At 38.6% G+C, this 16,253-nt stretch overlaps 2 protein-coding genes across 3 annotated transcripts in view; one reads left to right on the top strand and one right to left on the bottom strand.

Moving 5' to 3' along the window:
- LOC134211326 (uncharacterized) overlaps nucleotides 1–6,057 on the top strand; it is a 108,747-nt gene extending 102,690 nt beyond the window's left edge. For both annotated transcript variants that reach the window (XM_062688087.1, XM_062688088.1), the window contains exons 2-4: nucleotides 4,904–5,103; nucleotides 5,247–5,481; nucleotides 5,550–6,057. In XM_062688087.1, coding sequence (XP_062544071.1) covers nucleotides 4,904–5,103; nucleotides 5,247–5,481; nucleotides 5,550–5,977 — 863 coding nt within the window. In that variant the 3' untranslated portion in view covers nucleotides 5,978–6,057. The remainder of the gene's footprint in view (nucleotides 1–4,903; nucleotides 5,104–5,246; nucleotides 5,482–5,549) is intronic.
- Nucleotides 6,058–6,914: 857 nt separating this feature from the next.
- Nucleotides 6,915–13,147, bottom strand: LOC134209415 (uncharacterized). The gene is made up of 5 exons (XM_062685404.1): nucleotides 12,907–13,147; nucleotides 12,575–12,851; nucleotides 12,374–12,495; nucleotides 8,419–8,546; nucleotides 6,915–7,079 (listed from the first exon to the last, which is right to left on the bottom strand). Exons 1-5 carry the CDS (start codon nucleotides 12,950–12,952, stop codon nucleotides 6,915–6,917), a joined length of 738 nt encoding a protein of 245 aa, XP_062541388.1. The 5' UTR covers nucleotides 12,953–13,147.
- Nucleotides 13,148–16,253: the final 3,106 nt, after the last annotated feature.

Here is a 16,253-nt window from a genome sequence, read left to right as displayed (position 1 = left end):
TTTCATCCGTTACCACAGATATTGTATTTGAAACTAATCTCTATCTCTTAAATGGAAACAAGGTACTATCCAACAGTTGAGATCTGCCCTGACCATGTTCTTGCGAATGCCGGGGAAGCATTATTAGTTAGACACCACGGGAGGTTTTGGAATTTTTAGTGTGAAAAGTATAACACTAGGAATCGTTTTAGTAGAACTAGAAACACGGAAAAAACTAAAATAGAAGTACAAAGAAGGAAAAGGACGAGCCTGGGACTGGACCCACGATCTCCTGCTTATAAGACAAAAGCGATAGCCACTTGACCACCGAGCTCGTCTTGATAAAATCCTATTAGAATTTCTGCGGAAATTCATATAGGTATTCTTTTGAAAATCTATTCACGTTCTCTTTTGGAAATTCCTTTAGTAAAATCATACAATATTCCTGCTGTAATTCATTCGAAATTTATAAAGGAATGAAATAGTTTCCGATGATATTCCTAAAAGAATTTCCTAAGGATTTCCTTGAGGAATTTTCGAAGCGATTCCTAAAGAACTTTCTGGGAGAATTCCTGAAGAAATTTACCAAAGGCATTTTCGGTAAACTTTTTAAAGGAATTTCCGGAAGAACGTATGGAACCGATGGAATTCCCGAAGAAAAATCCGAAGGAACCTTTTAAGTAAATTTTGAAGAACTTACTACAGACATTTTCAAAAGAATTCCTAACAGAATTTCCGAATGCATTTTCGAAGGAATTTTCAAAAAAGTATTCTAAAAGAGTTTTTAATGAATTTCTGGAGAAATCCTGAGGAAAATGGCCAAAATTTTTTTTCTTAAATTACCAAACCAAAGAGGAATTATCTAAAGATTACCCCAAAAATTTCCCAAGGAATTGCTCAAGGTAGTTCTGAAAGAATGTCAATGCAAATTTCAGGAAAAAATGTCAAGGAGCTTGCTAAGGAACCCCTAGAGGAATTTCTAAGAAATTTCCAAAGTAATTTCTCTAAAAAACCCGAAGGAATGCCTAAAAGAATTTTCCAAAGGACGAGACGAGCCAGCCTAGGGCTGGAAGTAACAAAAACAACACATAAAAATCTCTTTCGCTCCGAAATCGACTCAAAAATTCCTCGGAATACTTCTAGCTTCAACAACACCTCAGAGTCCACTACGCTCCGGAATGACAAACACTCGTCCCTCTCGCTCCGGTATCACAAAAGATGCCTCGGAATCCTTCTCGCTCCGAAATAATTATAACGCCTCGGAGTCCCTCTCGCTCCAAAACAACAACAACAAATCTTCGGAGTCCATATCTATCCGGAATAACAAAGAATGCATCAATCCTTCTCGCTCCGGAATTGAGCAAAAATGCCTCGCAGTCTTACTCGCTTCAAAACAACATCTACACCTCTACCTCTACCTCTGTTCTAACTATCAACAAATCCCAACTATTTATTGAAATTTGCGTTTTCGGAAGGTATATCCGAAGGGAATTTCTGAAGAATTTTACGAAGCAATTCCTGATGGAATTTACTAAGGAATTCCTGAAGCAATTTCAAAAGAAATTCATAAAGAATTATTGGATGAAGTTCTTAAGGATTTCCTGAGGGAAGTTCTAATATAGTTCTTAGAAACCATTCTTTGAATTTAAGTTTTGGAGGAATATCTTGAGAAATTTCAACATTTATTTCATTTCAAGATTTATTTCCTAAAAAAAATCGGCAGATTTTCCAAAGAAATCTCTAGAGGAATTCCTGAACGAAGTCTTATCAGAATGTCCAAAGGAATTCTTGGAGATTGTCGGAAGTTTCTTCAGGAGTTGTTTTGAAAATTCGGATATTCTACCAGGATCTTATTAAGGAATTCTTAAGGAAACCTAGAATTTCGTCCTAGAACTTTGCAAGGAATTCCAAAAGAACTCTTAGAAGAATTTCTGAAGGTTTTTTTTTAAGAATACCTTAACAAATTTCCCAATGTTTTCCTATACAAATTTCTGAAGGAATACGTGGAGGAAATTCCGAACTAATTTCTAAGGGAAATTACAAGAAATACCCGAAAGAATTTCCGAAAGACTTTCTGGAATTCGTTTCCAGAGGAGTTTTTGTAGAACTCCTTGAGGCAATTTCCGAAGGACTTACCGGACGAATCTCCAAAGGAATTTTTGGAGGATATTGCGTACAGATTACTGAAAAAATCCGAAGGAATTCTTGGAGAAATCTAGGAATTACGTCAGAAATACCAGTAGACGTTTCCTCTGAAATTATATTAGGAATTTCTTCGCCAATGCCTTTGAAAATTCCTCAACAAATTGCTTTAAAAATTCCTTCAGAAATTGTTTTATGGATTTCTCTGGAAATTCCTTTAGGATTTCTTTTGGGTCTCTAAGCTGTTCTTTCAGGAATTATTTTCGAAAATCCTTTCAGGTTCTCTTTTGGAAATGCCTTCAAAAATTCAATTGGAAATTCCTGCACAAAACAAATTTCTACAAAAACTCCTCCAAAAAATCATTTGAGAACTGCTCCAGAACTTTTTTCCTTAAATAATTTTAAAATTACTATTTTTGTTAAATATCTTGGCTGTGCATATGCACAGCATATGTTTCGAAATGGAAAAATTGATATGAAATTTGCGAAAAAGAATCCACGTGTCTTGGAGGGACTCGAACCCTCAACCTTCTACTCTCGAGTCCCTCCAAGACACGTGGATTCTTTTTCGCAAATTTCATATCAATTTGTCCATTTCGAAACATATGCTGTGCATATGCACAGCCAAGATATTTAACAAAAAAAATGGTTTTCGTACGGCCGAGTTGCCGAATAATATGCAATTGTTGAAAAAAGATCCGAATGTATTACTGCAAGATTTTCGGAAAAAACTCATAAAGGCATTTTCGATAGAATTCCTGCAGTTCTAAAATAATTCCCGGAGAATATTTGAAGGGAATTCCTGGAAGAAGTTCTGAAGAAATTTTGAAAGAATTTCTTTTTTAATATGGATAGGATTTATTTAAGGAAGTCATGGAATAATTGCCAAAAAAATTTCAAAAGGAAGAATTTCCGAAGGAATTCTCAAAGAAATTTCCAAAGGTATTGCTTTTAAAAATTTCCTAAGCAATTATTGGAGAAATTTCTAATGGAATTTCTTAAGAAATTCCTTTAAAAATCTCCAAAGGAATTCTCAACAAAATTATCGTAGAAACTCCTGCAACCGTTCGTATGCATTCCTTAAAGAATTCCAAATGAAATTCGTAAAGGATTTTCTAAAGAACGGTAATTAAAATTCTAAAAGACTCTTCGGAGAAATATTGTAAGGAATTTCCGAAGAAAAACATAAAGAAATTTTCGGCAGAATTCTTGATGTAATTTTCTAAGGTTTTTTAAAGAAAATTGTTCGGAGGAATTTCTGGAGGAATTTGCAAAGAAATTTCTTGATTTATTTCCAAGCAATTTCTGGATTTTTTCCGAAGGAATCCCTGGAGGAAATTTCGAAGGAAATCTTTAATGAAAGTCTAAACGATAATTCTTTGAATATTCTCAGGAATTCCAGGAATTGGAAGTTTTTGAAGAAACATTTCTTAGAGATTTTATAATAAAGTATGAAACAGTTACAAGAACATAAAATATAATTAAAATTTAATGTTTGTAGCTGCCTGACGTTCAACTAAATAGGTTTGCTGAATACTAAGCAGTGAGGCGACAGCATCCCAGCTCTGGGTTACAGTGACAATTAATAAGAAAAGAAAAAGCGGTTTCAACTGATGCTCGCAACATACCAAGTGGTTTTGTCAATCATATTCAAAAATTTATTTCCAAATAAAAATTACTCTGGCAAAAAAACTGGAAAAGCATTCACAGTAGGGATTTAATTATTTTGCTACATTTTGCCAAATAAGTCATCTGCCCATCACATCATCACAAATCTGAAAACAAACATAATTGGCCTCGTTGATTTTAATAAAAAAAATGTAAATATTGTCAAGATAATAATTGTGCTACTAAACTTGATATTCCTGAACTGCAACGATTTGCCTACACCAATGCCAGATCCTATGAAAAATGATTAGGTGCCCGACTGAATGTGGCCCTGGCATAGATGAATTTCAAAAACCAGTTAAACAACATATATATTATTTTACTAGATAAAGCCTCATTCAAACTCTCAATCTATTCAACCAACTTATTCATAAGCCAAGAGAATGTATGTCACTACACTGACTTAAAGACACCATCACTTGAGGTAGATTTAAAAATGAATTCTGACGAGTTCCACCTTAACATGAATTGACAAGTTTATTACTATTCCAATTAGTTCAACCACGTTATATTGCTTTACAGATACGTATTTCGACATCAACTGTTAGGCCGTCTTTAATGTCTCGTACTTGACACGACTCAAGTTAATTGATTTTTTTATTGCGATTAGTCATCGGCGTGGCAAAATTGTGATCGGCGGCGCGCCGACCCAAAATCGTCGGCGGCGGCGGCGTGAGTAAAACCACCGGCGGCGGCGGCGTGGCGCGGCGGCGCACAGGTCTACTTTACAGTCCTATGATTTGATTACATGCATTGGAAATGCTATGGACAGTAAAATTATATGATTTTTTTTTTAATTCTATAAAAAATATACACGAGAGTGTCCATTGTAGGAATATTTTGGGGGGTCCACAATAGGGAAGAAGAACGTCCTGAAACGGATCAAGAAAATCAAATGAAGTGCCGACTATAGGGAAACAATTTCCTATTATAGACCCTCAGGGGGTCTTCTATAGCGCGAATTCAGTCAGATTCTAAAATGTTAACTTCAACGAATTATGTCGTGTATTTGAGTATTTTATGTATGTATCGCGAAGAGGAGATGCAGAACTTGTTATTAGATATCACGCAGAATTAAAATGTAAATATCATAATAACATTTATTGTATTGCAGGATACAACTGGATGCCATGGTCTGCCCACCAGGGAATACCACCAGCCGGAGTTTACGCCGGTAACGATCAGGATGGTTCGCCTATCTACATCGGACGCGCCTTTCACGAAGGAGATCAACTCCCAGCGAAAGTAATCCCCAGTAAGCAAGCAGCTTACGTGTCACATAATGGGGTGGAGATTTACAAGTCGAACTTTGAGGTAAGTTCGTTGATAACAGCTCTGCAGAAAAAAAATCCCCGGCATTTGCTTATCAATGTGGTATCATTGATTAAAGTGTGCTTACCTGTTTCGATGTTGCAATCTAGTTGATGATATGATAAATGAATTTCGTAATTCTACAGGTTCTCAGTGGAACGGGATTCACTTGGGTACATAGCGGCAATGGTCACGTACCCAACGGTGCAGTACTTTGTGGAAACACTGTTTCCGGTGAACCACTTTACATTGGGCGCACTCATCATGAAGGGAGCCTTACTCCCGGCAAAATTCATCGTAGTCATGGATGCCTTTACATTCCATTCGGAGGAGCAGAACAAAGCTTTCTGAACTATGAAGTGCTCATTGGACAACAAAGATGTAATACAAATCTATTTATTTTGAGTGAATATTCTCAACCTTAGCCAACCCCCTTATTCAAATTTTAGCAAACTGGACGCACTGTTCCGCCGGAGCTCCGGTTCCACCAGGAGCCATTCTTGCAGGACACGACACAGACACATCACCTATCTACGTAGGCCGTGCCTACCATGAAGGAGACCAACTTCCGGCCAAAGTAATTCCAAGCAAACAAATTGCCTACGTCTGCCACAACGGACAGGAAATACCAAAGCACGGCTTTGAAGTACTGTGCAACGGTAATGTTAATTGGGTACCTTCCGGATTTGGAAGTGTTCCTCCGAATGCAGTTTTCGGAGGGCGAACTTCGACGGGAGAAACACTCTACATTGGACGTGCCCACTATATGGGCAGTTTAACTCCAGGAAAGGTGCATCCGAGCCACCAAACGTTGTATATTCCATTTGGAGGAAGTGAGGTAGCAATTAAGAACTACGAAGTATTGATTGAAAACTGAAAGTATTATTTTAAAATTATAAACCCGCTGACTTTGTATAATATTTATCGATTTGTACGAATAAATATTAAAAATCACAATCTTTTGTCATGTCTTGATCTTTCGTCACTTGATTCAGTAGCACAAGTTCATATGTAATGATGGTACCGGCCATCTGCAATGAAATCAGGAAATCACACAGCAAGTATTAGAGGGCGCGTGATAAAGAAAAATCGTTTTCCAGAAATGGCAATGCTTTTCAGCGATGCGTGATCCAATAATCGCCGTAAATCTAGGTTCCAGCTTGACGTTTCAAAGTCGCGCAATAACTCCAGTGGTTTTAACGACGCTTCATAGATAGACAATGACACATACAACATTGTGAAACACCGACTGATTGGAAACAACGAGTACAGATAGAAGAATGTTACGGCAGTTTGTAGATTAATATATATAATGGAATGTGGACATTTATACAATATAACTTAGTCAGAGTTTGAGTCATCCGGGGATCCCTGTCATATCCGTGGGTGGATGACCAATCACTTAAACAGCGATGTTTTCACCGCAGTCCTCGGTCTAAGTGAGGATGCGTTGATAGTTGTCCTATCACGCGCGTTTGACGCCACCACATCGAGGAAAGCCCTGCTGAAAAATGGCAGACGTCTGGTATGCTGATGAAGTGCCGAGATTGCGGCCCTTCGATCAACCTGCCTCAAGGTTAGTGCACCGAGGATGAAAGAGCGGACCGCTGGGAAGTGTTTCGAGCTGCGAAACTGGCCTTTAACAAGGCCACCAAGCGCAGCAAGAGAACGTGTTTCGACAACCTATGCGAAGGTGCCAATGCGAATCCGTGGGGTGACGTCTATTATGGTGTGTGCCAGTAGACGTAGGCTACTGGCAGGCGTTGCCGTATCTTTTCCTTGGTACGGCGGTTCGTCTTGGGCGAGAGCTCTGTCTAAAGCACGATATCACACGATGCAGCCTGCGTGATAGCGAGCATGATGTCAGTCGGACTGCTCATCCGGGAAGACGAGGAGTGTTTCGAGCTACGTTTTACCAGAGGAGCCCGCTTACGCATCAGGCTGACTTCGGTTGCCAGATGGCAGCGCGAGTGGTATAACTGTTACATTAGAGTGATTCAAATTTTGACTTTTTGGCTTCCCGATGCTTAAATAATTGCATTTCTCATTTTAATGATCCTACCAAATTTTTAGTTAATTTGGATGTAATTTGAGTGAGCACGAACAGTTTGAAGTTTGTATGAAAATAACTATGAAAACAGTAACTTTTTTGGAAAGCCGTTCCCAACTCTTCCCACTAAGCTCCAAAAATATATGATTACATTGACAACATAGGAAATTTAACAAGGTAGCAGATAGTCTTTGTTGCGAAACGTTTTGATGCTTGCAAGAAAAGATATTAAGAAAATACTGAATCGTGGGAAATTCAATTTAACACGTAAATCAGATCTTGTCAGCTTTTGGAGCGACAGGACGTGTTTCGTCAGCGCTTTTGCCGTTAAGTGTAATTTTATTTCGTTTGGTATGTTCGCCTCAGAGCATTAGTGATTAATCATAGATTTAATCATGGTTAATGAATAATGGGTTATTTAATCATTATTCATTAATCATAATCATACAAAAAATACGATTCAATCATTAATCACTAATCGTTAATCATAGATTTTGCATTTAATCAATAATCACTAATCGTGTTCATGATTGTTTTGAGTTTATTCATTAATCATCAATTTTAATCATTGCATACATCGCATTTATTCATTATTCTTTAATCATAATCATACAATTTTTATAGCATAATTTGGTAGAAAGGTTACTTGATTATTGATCACTATGCAAATCATTCAATTTGATTATTCATAATCATTAATCATTAATCATATCGATAGTTAATCATTAATCATACACATATTGTGTCAACATTTAATCACGATCGGTAATCGTTAATCATACTTCAAACGTTTTATTCATTAATCATAATCGTTATTCATTTTCAAAAATTAATTTAATCGTTAATCATATTCATTAATCATTGTCAAAAATGAATAAATCATTAATCATAATCTTTAATCATAGAGTTAAATGATTTAATCATAACAAATTTAATCATTCATTGGAAGCTTTATTCATTAACGCTCTGGTTCGCCTATCTATTTTAAATCGTCGTTAATTTGTCCATCCAAAGTTTAAATCGTTATCGTCTCGTGATGTACTATCCCGTGTTAATTTGAATCGGAAAACCGGTTTTCCCTAACATCGGAGCCGCTTGTTTGCGGCAAAAAAAAAAAAATCTGAAACAGTGAAATTGGGTGCCTTGAAGGACGCCAAGTCTAGCGTCAGGGCAGTGACCTAAGCTGACCCGGATTGACCCTGAATCAAAGTGTGAGAATGTAAGAATTACCACCTACTGCTAGATTATACTTACTCTCCAATACTCACCTCCCTTGGTGAGACGGGAGCCCAGTGCCGGCTTTTGTGGCCAAGAATCAACCAAGAAGCAAAAGTGGTCAAAGAGTGAAGAGAGTTGAGGATTTCGGTTGTGTTGTGCCTTATGGCGGTGGGGCTGACTAGTCCAAGACAAACATCCAGCAGTGAGAGTGAGAGTAATACGAAGCAAACAGAGAAGAAAACAAGAAAAAAACGTAAAGTGTAAAAGGGGATTTGTTGGCGTAAAGCGTAAAGCTTTCACTCGTGAGGAACTATTGAGTTAGTGGAGTGCCCAAAGACTAAGGCTGATGACATACTGGGAGCGAAGAGAAGCGAAGCGAAGAGGTTGGAGATAAGCAGAGCGAAGTGAAGCGGCGATCAAAGCGAGCCATGACATACTGAAAGCGTTTTTCAGAGTGTTGATCTCGCAACAAATACAAGTCTAAAAACATGGATTTCATCAGATGGAGAATATTTTGCTTCTCCAAGCACATTTAGCACAAAGAAGAAGAGTGTTGGGGAGATTTATAGAATGTCGCAATTGAAAACCGATTTTATGATGTGAGCGATAGATTATCACCACATACAAACAGACGTAGGGCGTAGCAATGGTAAAACTTTTTGGGCCATGTTTTATTCCTATTTCACGTTTGCTCCTTTGGAAGATCAATTAATAAGGTAACGGGAAATTTTCAATTTTCACTTTTCGTATAAAACATCTGAAAATTTTGTATGGATCGTCACACTTTGCCGACAACACCCCTCCCCCATCAAGCGTTACGTAATTAATGGATGTTCCTCTCACGACATTTCTATACACTGAAGTTGATTTGTACTCGGGAGATACGTACCTCATAAAAACAACTTCCACAAAAATCTATTTGTCTCGGCTCCCAACCTTTTTGAAAAACAGCATAAACAAACGCAAATCCCAAAAATCAGCAGAAAAAAGGGAAACCATTTCCAACCAATGGCCTGCAAAAATTGGGACCACAATTTCCTTATCTATCGGATTGTTCCCGAAGCTTTAATATGTAAAAAATTCACAAAACCGATTTTCGTTGAAGTTGTTTTTTCCGCGGTTTTGACGAGCTCGGTGGTCTAGTGGCTACCGCTTCTGCCTTATAAGCAGGAGGTCGTGGGTTCAATTCCAGGCTCGTCCCTTTCATACTTTGTATTTCTATCTTAGTTCTTTCTGTGTTTCACGTTCTACCAAAACGATTCCTACTGTTATAACCTTCCACACAATCCCAAAACCTCCCGTGGCACCTATGAGAGGTCGTAGAGTTCTCTGCATCTTTCTTAAGTAGGTGTCCAACTAACCATCCTTCCCCTTCCTCAGCATTCGCAAGGACGTGGCCAGGACAGATCTCGACTATTGGAGGGTGCATTGCTTCTATCTAAGAGATAGTGATTAGTCCCAAATCGATATCTGTGGTAACGGATGAAAGTGATGCTACTCTCATACAATAGTCTTGCTTTGTACCACCTACGAATTTGTGCGAATTGCTTAATGCTAATGCTAATGCTAATGCTAATGCTAATGCTAAGTTGTTTTTTCCGCGGTTATCTAGATTTACCTAGTTTAAGTGGCATTTCAAGATACACGGTACGTATCTCCCGCGTAAAAACCGACTTCAGTGTAAAATTAAATATCAAAACGATTAAAGATTGAACACAACAACTTTTTTCGTTAAGAAAATTATTTTGAGCTTTTTAGTGGAATGTCTTCACTTGTCATAAGACGAGCTAATACAATCCCATTGAATTCCACCACTTAATCGTATCTTGACAGATACGTATTTCGACCTTAACAGTAAGGCCGTCTTCAGTGTCTCGTACTTGACTCGACTCAAGTACGAGACACTGAAGACGGCCTTAGATACAATTAAGTGGTGGAATTCAATGGGATTGTATCCCAAGTAACATTTCAAGTTTTATTCCGCTCTAGGAAAGGTTTTCAAGATCAATTTATAAGATCTAACAATAAAACCGAATAATACACGGCAACCTTCGGATGACCTCTATAAGAGTAAGATATTGCCAAGTGGCCCTCTCCAGATAACCACTATAAACCTATCATAAGAGCATTTAGAAACCTTTTTTAAACCACCCGCAAAAAAGGGAATTTGGCTGCGGCAGCTGTCAAAATGTTGCTTTGAAAAAAGAGAAACAAAACTTTGCAGAAAAATAATAACAAAATGGATTTTTGATGGAACTTATGATGATGGCAACAAAATAATATTTGCTTTCAGGTTTGTTTTTCGATTTACTGCCATTGAAAATGAGGTGCGCGTCCGATTTCATGGTCAAAGCTGGTGAAAAAATAAGGTTGAACACCACGCGCCGGCAATATAACGTACCTCAGGGAAATAAATTCAAAATATTTATTACCACAATATCTAAGATGTCTGCGAAATTGATTAGTACTTTTACCGAAATTATTAGTAGGTAAATAAAATTTGTTGTCAGAAAAGGCATGATACGCGATGAAAATTACGTTTAATCATAAATTTCAGTGATATTTTTCACTGACTTCGAAATGCATTTCCATTTTCAATATGGCCATCATGGAATTTGATCAGAAAATTTTCGCTTTTTTAAAACACCGTCATAAACTCTTCGCAATGCAAACATTCTTATGGGGGTAATTCATTTGACCACATTATGACCAAAAATTGGAGCTTTATCCGAGCGTTGAGAATTAGATTTATTACGCTCTTTATCACAACCATAGATCTGTTCATATGGTCAACGGGCATTTGACGTTTGAAGCTTTTTTCAGCAGATTTTTGAGAGGTTTATTGATGGCGATAAGAGCGCCAATAAAACTGAGCAATTAGCTTGGTGACTGCTGTCATAAGTCTACAATAAGAATTAGATAAATCCAAGAAGCATGGAAATTGTTACTTGGGATTAGCTCGTCTTATGACAAGTGAACTTTTCTCGGTTCAAACGCGCATTACAGATGTGTGAAAAATATATCATTTAAAACTAATCCTAAATACGAGAACGATATTAAAATAACAAGTGTTACATCCTTTTGTCTGTGGTAACAGCAAAATATGTGCTTTTTGTTTCGAAGTGTTTCTAAATTTATGAACTGCACCAGAATATTCCCAATTTCAATGAATACCGCTACTATGAAATACATCAGATTTGCTCCGTACGTGTAGCTAAAATCATACATATTTTAATGTTTTCGTTAACAAAATTAACAAAATAAACAATGTTGCTTGCCTCTCCCGCAATACTTTTCACCCACAGCCATTTTACACAAGAGCGAACGAGGGTAAACACCAATCAACAAACATACAGAAGAGATCCTTTGCGATCTCGCGCGGCAAAGCACTCTACGAACTGCTTCACCTCTTTGGCAACCGCTTCTCGCCTCTTCTCATCGCTTCCACTATGCCAGGTATGAGCGATTTTCATACATCGCTCATTGAGGTAGCTTGCACGCGGACGCTTCGCTTCTCTCTCAACTCTTCTAATCGCTCCTCTTCTCTCCCAGTATGGCATCAGCCTAAGGGGTGAAGGTTAGTCGCTCATCTACAGTACTCTTAAAGAGGAAAAGGAGTGAATGCGCTCACCAAACAAGTGTACTGAGGGTATTTTTCTCTTCGTTTCTCGCAAAAGTTAGCGCTCACTGCAATTAGCGCAAAATAAACGCTGCCATATGGCAGCAATAGCGGGGAATGCATCCCCATGGCTGAACGATCCACCTCCTGGATCAAACATCATTGATGGTAGCCACACGCTTCCTCCCTTCATGGACGGAGGGAATATGCATGGGGCGTTACACGTCCTAAGGTGTCAGCGGAAAGTGGATCACTTCCAAATACGCCTTTCCTCATTCGGAAGTCTATTCAGCAATACCTGAACGGAAGAATCGACGGAGCGTTTCCCGAATCCCAGGGTGCCACCTACGCACTAAAGGTTAGAAGCTTACGGCAGTACGGCTTACTTCTGCAAATGAAAAAACTGATTGATGGAACCCGAATCACTGTTATCGAGCACCCGAGTCTAAACACAACTCGGTGCGTTGTCAGTTGCCGCGATGTCATCACAATGTCCGAAGAAGACCTGCTGGAAGAGTTAAAAGAACAGAGAGTTATAGAGGTTCGTAGGATAACTCGAAAAAATGGCGAAAATCGGCAAAACACACCTTCGATTATTCTCACCGTTCGCGGCACTATTATGCCCAGTTTTGTAGATTTCGGCTACATTCGCTGTCGAACCAGGCCCTATTACCCGTCCCCGATGCAGTGCTTCACTTGCTGGGGGTTCGGGCATACGGGTAAGAGGTGCCAATCGAAGCATCCTGTCTGCGGAAAGTGCTCCGGTGCACACATCATTGCTGGTGATCGTAACTGCCAACTTGAAAAATTCTGCGGAAGATGTCAGACAAGCGAACATGCCCTGTCTGAGAGGTCCTGTCCTATCTATGAGAAAGAGAATAAAATCCAAAGAATTAGGGTTGATCAAGGGCTGTCGTACCCCGATGCCAAACGGGCTTATGAAGTGAGGAACGGATCTGGTGCATACGCTAATGTAGTTGTAGCTGGAAACGAAGAAATTCTGGAACAAATGAGCAGCAAAATTGATTTTCTTACCCATCAACTGAAAGAAAAGGACGTTCTCATTAATGAGCTTCGTAACTCCCACCTCCTTTCTCAAAGCCAATTAGCGGCAAATCCGTCTACTACAGAATTCGGCAAGGATCGTACAATAGAAGAGCTAGGAGACCAACTCATATTACAAGGAAATCAAATCCAGGAACTGACCAAACAGCTCAATACTTTCTTAACTGCGGTCATGCCCGCCAATAGTATTTCCGTCGTTAAAAACACTACCCCTAGCGCAATAATAGCTCCCATCGGAACCCAACTGATTGAAACTCAATCCCAAATCGTGGTAGAATCTGCAACCCCGAAAGACAATAATCCTAGCATGGTCGGAGTTTTTATGACCGACTCCAGTGATACCTCTCCGGATTCAAGCCCCAATAAGATCATAATCGCTACTCCACGGCCTGTCAGGATACCGCAAGGCTCAAATCAATCAAAAGGAAAGAGGTCTGACACGCCTTTCCCCTCCGATATGATGTCCAATAAACCACCAAAACGACAGAAAAGCAGTCTTAGCAACACCGATGCGAATCCCAACCATAAGAAAATAAAACCTCAAGGAGTTACCTACTTCGGGCGCGCTGTCGAAAAACGATCTATTAATCAACGGCACAACACAACACGAGAGTAAAGGACGTCAACGAATTCCAACCTCCCTTGCTATCACAGTTTAACCGGAGGCAGCCAGCCCGGCCCTAGCCGTTTGATGCCGAAATGTCTGGATGCTGTCGATCTTCGCCAGCCAACTCTGGATCCACACTTTCTACCTCGGTCAATTACGTTTTTGACGGGGTTACATGGAAGAATCTATAAGAAACAAAGTAAAATAAAGAAATCAAAACTAGAACTACTATTCCCAGCCGTTCTCCGCAGGGAATCACACAAAACAAAATGTTAGAAAACAGCACAGAAACACCTCCTCTATATTTTTCCCCACACCAATCGTGCCTACCAAAGAAAAAGCAAATCTATTAGACAGGGCATTTGTAAAGTAGAGTAAACCAACTAATATGTACGTACAGCTCAAAATCCTATACTCGAGGATCTCACCACCACTGCACATGCCCAAGTTCATTATAGTTAGAAATAAGAATAGGGCAACCCATCAAGAGCGATAACACATGCAAGCATATTTTTTAGTTCAGTGGCTCCACAGCTATTCTAGTAGGCAATAGCGTAAACTATCGTAAGGGTTGCAGTTAAATTAGTAAAACTGTTGTCAAATTCGAATATCCTGATCTCTGTGTTATTTAGTCGGAAAACGAATTATAATCGATAATTTCAATCACTCATTGGCGGGACCCCAAGGTTGGGCCCGTAGGGGGACCCCTAAGGTCTACTCTATTACTTTTAATAGTGATGAACTTAATTCAAATTTAAAAAATCACTCAAATAAAGACCTAAAAAAAAAAAAATTAACACGTAAAAGAATAACATCAATATCAATAATGAGCATTTTTGTTTCTTCTGTAACTTGACTTTCAAACGACAAATCGCTTCGCAACAACAACTGACTTTCAGCTTAGCAATTATTCTATGTAATCAACGTGTTGATTACCATTAAATAGTTCATGGGCAACCTCACGGAACGATGTTTCACATAAAGGTCAATTTTCACAGTAATTTGCATGCAAACATCAAATGACGTGTCCACAATCAAATTACATCCAAATTTGCTAAAAGTTTATCAGGAAATAGTCAAAATTTGAATCACTCTACTGTTACGTGTAAGGGGACCCACCTGCTGATAAATACCTACAGTGGGTCCAAAAAGTATTCGTCTAGCTGCATATTCTCTAGTAAAATGTAAAACTTAGGCGTGATCGAAGTGAAATCAAAAAACTTTCTTCTAAATTTGGTAGAAATTTTATCAACACATGATTATTATCAAAAAACAAATAGAAATTTCAATTACTTTTTCTGGTATGTAGAGAATATCTAAATTTCGTCAATTTCGCTCGCTCAAAAAGTATTCGTCTATTCAGATAATAATCGAATGAAACACGAATATAATAGTTTTGTTCGCATGTAGTTACACTAGCACACTCTAGTGATGTCTAGCAACATTTTTTGTCAACATTCAATCAAATATACTATATTAACAATATGATTCACTCTCACGAAATTTTGGCGACACCACATGTGGCGCCAACTCGCGTCCAAAAGGATCGATACACACGTAAATCGAACTACCCAAAATATGACGATCGTTTTACACACACTTCAAAATGTCATCATGAAAAAAATAGGGATGCTTGATGTTTTTTTTGCAAACTTAATCGATTATGTTTAATCGAATGCAAACGGAAAATCAAATGTTGTAGCAGAAGTGTGGTAGGCATATTTTTGTGGAAATGTATAATAAATTTGATATAGCTCGTTGAACTGTATCCGTCGGGACCATGCCGGTGCGCCATATCGAAATTGACGCACGCTGAAGCAGTTGGAGAGCTATACGAAGTTGCTGTGGAAGTTTATATTCTTCTCGCACTGTACCTACTCGTCTCTGTTTCGCACACCATGTTGCTGTTTGCTCATATGACTGCAACACTTTTATCAAATATACTATTTATATTAACAATATGATTCACTCTCGCAAAATTCTGGCGACCCCACATGTGGCGCCAACTCGCGTCCAAAAAGTTCGATACACGTTATAATTAAACTACCCAACATATGACGATCGTTATACACACACACTTACGGAGCCGAATTTATTGAATTCAACATTTGGCTAGCAAACATTACCGCTTGGCAATGGTTAAACTCACTGGTATTTTTTAACAGCAAGGAAGGGACCCTGATCAATTTACTTATGTTTTGTTACACTTTTTGAATTTAAATGTAAATTAACAATTTATAGATTTATAGATTTATGAAGCGGGCTTGGTAGTCATATGGCTACTGCTTCTGCCTCATACGCAGGAGATCATGGGTTCAATCCCAGGTCCGTTCCATTCTCCTACTTTGTATCTTTCTCTTTATTTCTCATGTTCTAGCAATCGCTAGAACTGGAAATGGACTTCCATACCGTTTCCATTACTATTCCTATACCTTAAACTTGAGTATTCTAACAGTAATCTGCTAGAATTGGAAATGAACTATAGAGCTCGTTTCCTACATCCAATTAGAAATTCCATCAGTTACCTTCTCCTATCTATCACATTGGCAGCTCGTTAACCAAGACGGACCTCTGCCTCTCCAACCTAACCCAGA

The sequence above is a fragment of the Armigeres subalbatus genome, chromosome 2 (assembly GCF_024139115.2).
Source record: "Armigeres subalbatus isolate Guangzhou_Male chromosome 2, GZ_Asu_2, whole genome shotgun sequence".
NCBI classification, from domain to species: Eukaryota; Metazoa; Arthropoda; class Insecta; order Diptera; family Culicidae; genus Armigeres; species Armigeres subalbatus.
Note: the sequence above shows the minus strand (reverse complement) of the source record. Positions and strands in the feature narration are given on the sequence as shown.

Bases quoted from the DNA above. Each gene is read 5' to 3' on its own strand.
- LOC134209415 (XM_062685404.1), bottom strand. From the start codon at position 12,952: ATGCACCAGATCCGTTCCTCACTTCATAAGCCCGTTTGGCATCGGG. The intron at 12,852-12,906 runs GTACGACAGCCC...TCTTTCTCATAG, and splicing joins TAAGCCCGTTTGGCATCGGG to ATAGGACAGGACCTCTCAGA. The intron at 7,080-8,418 runs GTGAGTATTGGA...CTAATGTAACAG, and splicing joins CTCCCGTCTCACCAAGGGAG to TTATACCACTCGCGCTGCCA.